Source organism: Notothenia rossii, assembly GCF_949606895.1.
Source record: "Notothenia rossii genome assembly, chromosome: 7".
NCBI lineage: Eukaryota > Metazoa > Chordata > Actinopteri > Perciformes > Nototheniidae > Notothenia > Notothenia rossii.
This window is the reverse complement of record NC_136905.1, coordinates 79,920,767-79,928,902: the sequence shown is the minus strand read 5'-3', so window position 1 is coordinate 79,928,902 and position 8,136 is coordinate 79,920,767. Positions and strand designations below refer to the sequence as shown.

Genomic DNA, 8,136 nt, shown 5'->3' with positions numbered 1-8,136 from the left:
CACCAGAGGACCCCGACGAGGACGGTTGCTGCCCTGCGGCGATTGCAGTGCCATAGCACGGATTAGCTCAGTCAACTCAGCCGCCCATGCTGGTTTCTCTTGTCCTGGCTCCTCCTGTCTCACCGTTCTCACAACCGGGCCGCCTCCCGTGTGCGTGCTCTCTGCCGCCCCTCCTACAACCTCTCTCTCCAACGCCAGCTCCAGTGCTTCCTGCAGAGAGCGGGGATGTGCCAGTTGTGTCTGGACGCGCAGCTCCCTGGGGGTTATGGCCCGGATAAACTGGTCCCTAGCCAGCTCGCTCTGCACCTCAGGGGACATGTGGCTGTATGCCCTTCTCGCCAGGGTTTCAATGTCATTAGCCAATATGCGGAGCGGCTCACCCGGCTGTCTCTGTCTGCTTGACAGCTCCGAACGCAGCACCCCAGGCTGGCTGCATTGTCCAAACCGCCGCTTCAGAGCCCCAACCAAGGCCCCATAGTCAGTTCTTTCCGCCGGGCTGAGCAGTAGCAAACAGGATAAAGCTTCATCTGTAATACACAGGGCCAGCTGGAGCGCCTTATTGTCCTCAGACCAGCCCACAGCCCGTGATAACAGTTCAAATTGGGCATGGAAGGCTTCCCAGTCGGCTTTACCGTTGTATTTCGGTGTTTTAACTTGGAGCCGGGCGCCGCCATCATTGTTTACAACCGGCGCCGCGCCACTCCCGGGGGAGGTCCCTGCGCCGACGTGCCGCTTCCCGCCGGCCGAGTCGAAACCGGCAGCAGCATTTAATTCACGCCATAAATTGTCTTCTGAGTCACGCCATAAGCCATCCATCTCCTCCTTGACTTTCGGACGAGCTCCGGTCCGGTTCATCTGTGCTTCCATTATTTACCGCCGATGAAGCAGAGCTAACGTTAGCCGAGTCAGTGCTAGCTGCGGCTACCGGCGATTAGCGGATAAAACTCTGTTTTTTTTGTTGTTTTTTTTTACTTCTGACACCAATGTAACGTCCACCCGGACGTGTCGGAATGACGAGTGAAGCGTTCTCAAGTTAAAGAGGTTTATTAACAACCAACGTCTCTCATCCGTCCTTTCTCACTCTCTCTCCTCTCGCGCCAACCTCTCACTCCCCTGCACGCGCCCACACAGACACACACACACCAAACCCTCTGCTCCCCAAACCCGCCCCTACCTGCTCTCCTCACAGAAGCCTGACACAAACAGTTAACAGAACACTTGAACAATAAATGCAGATCGCTACAATACTTATTGGGACCCGGCTGTAGTCGGAAAATCCCCTTATCTTACATGTCAAACATTCAGGTTTTTTCTTTTTTTTTTTAAATACGGTTAGAACAGTTTGGCTGCATGCTTATTGTTGAGCTGGACTGTATTATGTTTAAGGGGGTTACTATTGTGTCCAACCACTTAAAATAAATGAGTGGGACAGAATATTATTATTGAAACAATTAATGAATTACACATATAAGTTATAGTTTTTGACAGTGTATACAAACTGGATAATTATTCTTTGTTAAGGTTGTATTTCATTTAAAAAGTAGCAATATGTTTAACATGTAAGGCACTTGCGTGTGTAACTACCCAGAGAGAGTACATTTTTGCACAAAAAGACATTATTTCGATTCGTGAAGTAGGATACATTTAATTTATTATTTTCGGCCTCTCTTCTAAAACTGGTAAAAGTGTACCATGTACATCAAAGTTTACCTCGTGTTATATAATTTCTTCATACTGTTACTACATGTTTATAATTCTTATTCTTATTCTTATTCTTATTCTTATTCTTATTATTATTATTATTATTTGTATTTACTCTTATTATCCCTGTGTATATTTTCATGTGTATATCAATGTTTATTCTGTTATAATAATACCTGAATTTCCCTACGAGGATAAAAAAAAGTCCATCTTATTTTATTTCTGTTTTCTTTTTATAATTCCAGACAATGTTCTCGCCCTCTTCTTGGATTAATGAATGCCAAATGTGAAGTTGTTGATGACAGACAGTGAAGAAATGAATGAAGCAGCAGAGGCTGTGTACCTCCGCTCCGTACACTACGGTAACCAGGGCAACTAGTAGAAATCTCGCGTGATTATCATGTCTGTGGAGAGGGGCTGATGAGAGGAAAAGTGGCAAATCGAATGATTGATGCATTTGTAAAACGGATAGTTAGCTATGTTTCGATCTCTGCTCGCCAAGTATTATAGTAAAACGTATCAGAATTGTAAGATTCCAATTTATACCTTGCATTTCCCTCCTACGCCGGAGGCATAAGGCGGCCCTAGGGGGGGTTATTGATACGGTTACATTTTCGCTAGCTATTTTGGCTAGCCATGCTAACGCAAGCTGGTTAGCTTTGTTTACATCAAGTGCGCGCCTGGGATATGTTAGCTTATTGCTAACCAAACAAATGTGAGATATTGGGAGCAGCTCTCCGTTCATTTATCTATCGACTGGAAGACAGCTTTGGATATTAAATGGGCTCTATGGCTATCATCTACCACCTGTCTTGTAAAACGTTTGGCTGAAGTCGTAAGCTAACTCGAGCTACATAATGCTAACATTTTGATCATGGATCGTCTGATCTTTTGATTCAGTGTTAGCTGTAAGGCAGCTTCGGAGATAATGTGAGTAATTATAAGCTAGGGTCTTATTGGTCCTAATTATCAGGAACTGAAATAGTGATTAGGAAGGTCTCATTGGTGTATAGTAACTACTATTACCGGTGATGCTAACTTTAGCCAGCCGCCCGCCAAGCTAACTTGCGCGTTCAATGGTTCAGTGATAACCGCTTCAGCATGTTCGTTGTCTGTTGTTGTGTCTATCATTAATTCATGTGCCTGCATTGACACACTGGAGTGGCTCATTGTTGCTCCACCAGACCAGTTTATATTTCCTCCATCCACCCTGAGACTTGGCTATCTTTAGTTCCTACTGGCTGGATTTTTTTTGCCCAGGCCGTGCATCACCGAGGCTGCGGAGTACCGCTATGAACCCCGTTAATGCTACCGCTCTGTACGTGTCCGCCAGCCGGGCCGTGCTGCAGTGTGACCCGCGGCAGCCTCACACCTTCGCGGATATGTACACGCTTCTCCCCTTCTTCCGACAGTCCCTCGCATGTCTTGTCTGTGGTAAGCATCCTGTAAATATCAGGGTATAATACCAATGCATATCACTTTAAATAATGTTGTTTTGTGTCACCTCAACGCAAGATTATCCAATCGTTCGTGATGCAACATTTGTTTTTGTTCCTGAATTAAATCAGTGTCTCATATAACCTTACTTTTCATATTGACTGTGTGTCCATGGGCGTGCGTGTGCTCGCAACAGTTGACACGATTTGTGGTGCTCACAATCGTGGTTTCCTTAGCAACCGAGCCTGAGCAGCAGTCATCTGTCCTGTTGTCATGATAGATGACTCCTCTGTTGTTGTGTCTGCTCTGCTGCAGAACCATGTGTTTCCTATTCATGCTTTATTTACTCCGCTTAGCTAGAGGAAAATCAACACTGGAACAGCTTGCATTTAGAGATGAGCGATAGTGACCGGATGATATACTAGTTCTGACCTCAGCCGATTATGTAATAGTGTTTCTGTCATGATTACTTCTGCTTTCATGCAGTATTTAACTAAACTACATGTTTGGTGATCTAAGTGAAAAACAATACATGATGTGAACATGATGATTATGTAGACTGGAGCCTACTTTGTTTATATCAATACACTGGGACAGATACATTCAGAAAAGAACATGCAAGAAACACAAACATTTAAGGTATAGAAACATAAAATCCCACATTAGGATCTTGGTAGGACATGTATTAGTTTCCTTTATTGGCTTGAAATGCACTATTACTGAACAATTATTTAGCATCTAATTTGGATTGTTGGTCACACATACACTGTTTGAACAAGAACCGTAAGTTCTGGAAAAAATGTGAAATGACAATTCTAATGTTTTAAATACCAATGTGTTAGAAAAATAATTGTCAGATAATCATTACAATTGGTAAAACGTTTCTATAGAGGTATAGATAAATTCACCACCCTGCGGCATTAACAAAGGATTTTAAATGATGGTGAATGTTGATAACTACACTGACTGTAGTCCAGCTTCTTAAATGTGCCATAGTTGCTTCACATTCGTGCAAAGTGGATAAACACATGCACTAACACCTCGTCCTGTTTTTGTTTTAGGTAAATTGCTCCAGGATCCCATTTCCCCAACACATGCAGAGTGTCAGCATTTTGTCTGTTTGGGCTGTAAAGGCCAGAAGATGCAGTTAAGGACGCCGTGCAGCCGCTGTAAAGACTATTCCAGCTTCCATGAGAACAATCAGCTCTCTTTGCTGGTACAATGCTACAGGAAGCTCTGCCTCTATGTAACTCACTCGCCGTTGCTGCAATCGATCAGCACCCATCTGGGAGGCTCTCCAGAGGTTATGGCCTTGCTGGAGGAGGTGCTTATGTCACATGAGGAGGAGATGGAGACAGATGACCCGAGCCTAGCCCAGGAAGATGTGAATCCATCGGCCCCTGAGTCCCTCACCCCCACAGAGGCACCACCTGCTCCTGCAGAACTCTCAGCTGTGCCCCAGAGCTCCTCCTCTGACCCTCCCTGTTCAAATGGACCACAAGAATGCAATGGAGAAGTGCTGGAGGACCTGGATCCCTCTTCTCCTGAGCTGGAAGTATGCGAGCTGGTAGAGGAGCAGCCACAGGCAGGCCTATCTGTGTCCAATACTGGTTGTGGTGGTCTGGAACTGAATTTGACCACTGGACCTTTAGCCCCTACTCCAGGCACTGTGTGCTCACTCAGGGACGGGGAATCTAGCAGCAGGGAGCTGGAGGAGGGGGAGGTGTTGCTCCTCAGTGTGGAGGAGGTGTTACAGACTTTGGATCCCCTCCAGCCCGGTCGAGATTCTCCTCATACACAGCCAGAACATATGCACACTCACACACGCATCACAACGGACCGAGCACACGCTCAAATGTACATACAGCTGGACGCAGCTCACAATTACACACAGATTCAAACAGACAGGACTAACACAATGGCGAGTCATGGTGCTCACATACACACATCCTCTTTTGTTCCCCCTCTGACCTCCAAGCCCCCGCCAGTCCGCCTTAAACGTAAGCGTTCTCGTTCAGAGAGTGACAGGGAAAAGGTGAAGCCCCTTCCCATTGCCTCCATCCTACAGGGCCCCTCCTCACATTCACACACTCCAGTCCCCTCTCAGACACTGTACTTGCAACCGCCTACACCCTCCCTAACTGTACAAGCACACTCATACTCGTCCCTTTCCAATGGTGCACCCCCTAAACCCAGTCGCCCTGCGCCAAATAACAATAAAGCTGCCAGGAAGCATGTCGAAGCTGGTCCTAAAAAGCCCCATCCGAAGGCCCGCAGCGGTGGAGGCTCCAAAACCAAGGAGGGAAACAAAGAGCAGAGGTTGATGTCCGGCTGCCATGTGCCCCCTGCGCCTGTTAGGCCTCCCTATAAGAAGCCAGTGGAGAAGAAGGGCTGTAAGTGTGGCAGGGCTACCCAGAATCCATCTGTGCTGACCTGCAGGGGGCAACGTTGTCCATGCTACTCAAACCGCAAGGTAAGAGTAATATTAGTTTGGCCTATTTTTAATAGTAATAGTAATGGCCTCATTATCTTATTGGGTGTAGATCTGTGTAGATTTTTATTTGATAAAACTATAATATTTGTTTTATATAAGTAGAAAATGTCACCTGTCTTTATAATGTAATGTTACTGTTTTTACAAATATAGGTTTATTGCTCTACTGAAAAACACATTTTGAGAAAATGTGTCTTTTGCTCATTTATCATACGCACAAATGCTGTTCTTATTTAAACCGGACTACCTCCTCAAAGTTACGTGGGTTTAGATCAGTCATTTGACAGCCTATCAGACACTGGTGGGATGAAAATAGACTAAACACCTTTTTTTTTTTATCACCTTTCTCAGGCATGCTTAGATTGTATCTGTCGAGGTTGCCAGAACTCCTACATGGCCAACGGGGAGAAGAAGCTGGAGGCCTTCGCCGTGCCGGAGAAAGCCTTGGAGCAGACGCGGCTCACGCTGGGCATCAACCTCACCAGCATCACGGCTGCGGCGGCACTCCGAAACCCGGCGACCACCAGCATCCGCACTAACACCCTCCTCAATGTCGCCACGGCAACAGGGACGCCTGTTACCACGGCCTTCCTGTCCCCCAGCCCCCCACAAGAGCCCACCTATGAGGACAGCCTGGAGCTGCTGATTGGATGAGAGGCTGGGACTCCAAAAATAGATAGCTCGATGCTGATTGAATGTGATGGCTGATCATTGTTTCCGTCAGACAACCTGTCCCCCCCCCCCCCAATCTAAGGCAGCTATGGGTCTGTCGTGTTCTGTAACCTGCTCTTCTTCTGTGTTGGAAAGTAGTAAGACTAGCATGGGTGTGCCAAAGCCTCCTGTATTGTGCCTGTGTGCCGGTGTGTAATGTTGCCTGTCTGTAGTTAATCACCTATACTCGGTTCCCAGGCTGTCCTGTACTCCAGAGGTGCTTTTTGTTCATAAACCACAGACATACTGTAAGAGGCAATAGGAACCCATAATACCAGGTTTTATGTTTGTTAGTGTGTGCGCACCATAATATATTTCAGTGTGCGCAGCTGTGATGATACCTGCATCATCTCAGTCACCTGTTCAGTGCTTTCTCCCACGTGTGAGTATTACTCCATGTAAGTTAAAGAAATGCATTACTGGTATCAGGATGGCCCTTACTAATCCTTAACCCCTGTGTGTGTTCACAGCGTAATGGTGAATGAATCTTGTGACTAATCTATGGAGAAGTTATGTCCCACACAAGTCTCTATGCCTTTTCTATCATTAACTCACTCAATCCAAGTACTGTCGGCCGATAATGAATTTGTCTTAATGAACTTGACTGATGCAGGCATTGTACACGCAGCGAGATAATGTCAAAGCACTTGGCTGGCTCCACGGTTTCTGTGCGTGTGAGAGCGTGTGTGTGAGTGTGTATGCGCCTGCTGAGATTTACTGTAATGTCAGTGCGGAGGCGGCTGGTGGGTTGAAAGCACTTAGTCTGATTGATCGGCCAAAAATATAACTGAAACCATTCTTGGTAACCATAGCAATAGGAGCATCAACAAGGAGCCTCCCAGCTCTGGTGCACACATGCAGTTGTTTACAGTATTGCCATTAATATAGACTATACCTGGCTATCTTCTAAACATATCACACAATTATGGATATGACGTGCGTGTGTGTGTGTGTTTGGATAAACTGAAGCCATAGATTGTCATTAACAAGACAAAGTATCCTCTGCGTGTGCATAAACCCACCCCCAGTTGTAGTGTCCCGACTGATTAGTGACCAACTCAGAAGCTATTTTTGATACCAAGTATTAGAGATTTGGTAACACTTGTCTTTTTTGTGTTTTGGTTGAAGCACCTTGAAGCCCTCCTATAACTCGAGGCTGTGTTTTGTCTGTGTTTGTGTTTACTGTCTCAGCTGTAACTACAACATGTTTGTCAGTCCAGTCACGGCGACCAAAAAGAGACTGAAGGAGAGAGCGGGAGGACTCAGGCTGACCAAACTTACACCGTGGTCCTCAACTCATAGACCAGGAAGTAGCAGGAAGATGACAGTACGGTCAGAAATCTGATCTATCTTCCTGCGCGTGTGTATGTTTCAAAATGTATTTCTTTTGGGCATTACTTGAACCCTGATTAGTTTTTGGTATTGTTTTTTTTAATGTAAAAACTCTTGTTTGAGGAGTGACTCTTATTCTTGCTGAAACATTCACTGCCATAATATGGAAACATGTAATACAACATGAATTAAATGATAGTTTTTTACTTTTTCAGTATTTTGGCTTTTTTGTGCAGCGGGGACATTTATGGGGATTTGTTGTTCAGAGCTACAAATAATGATGGTGTCAAGAAAACACTTGAAACCATTTACAGTATTGAAGACACATTAATCCTGCCAGTGCAACATTTCTCCAATTTCTATTGGCCTGATAAATAGGACTGTCTTCAATACTATAAATTATATGATTTCCTATGATCCCTAAAGTTGATCTTTTCCTCACCTCTATAACCATATATTAGG

General features: G+C 45.3%; 1 protein-coding gene across 1 annotated transcript; it reads left to right on the top strand.

Annotated features, from left to right (window-relative positions):
- The first annotated feature begins 2,109 nt into the window (after nucleotides 1–2,109).
- msl2a (MSL complex subunit 2a) lies at nucleotides 2,110–7,888 on the top strand. The gene is made up of 3 exons (XM_079692031.1): nucleotides 2,110–3,135; nucleotides 4,200–5,611; nucleotides 5,983–7,888. Exons 1-3 carry the CDS (start codon nucleotides 2,994–2,996, stop codon nucleotides 6,283–6,285), a joined length of 1,857 nt encoding a protein of 618 aa, XP_079548157.1. The 5' UTR covers nucleotides 2,110–2,993; the 3' UTR covers nucleotides 6,286–7,888.
- Nucleotides 7,889–8,136: the final 248 nt, after the last annotated feature.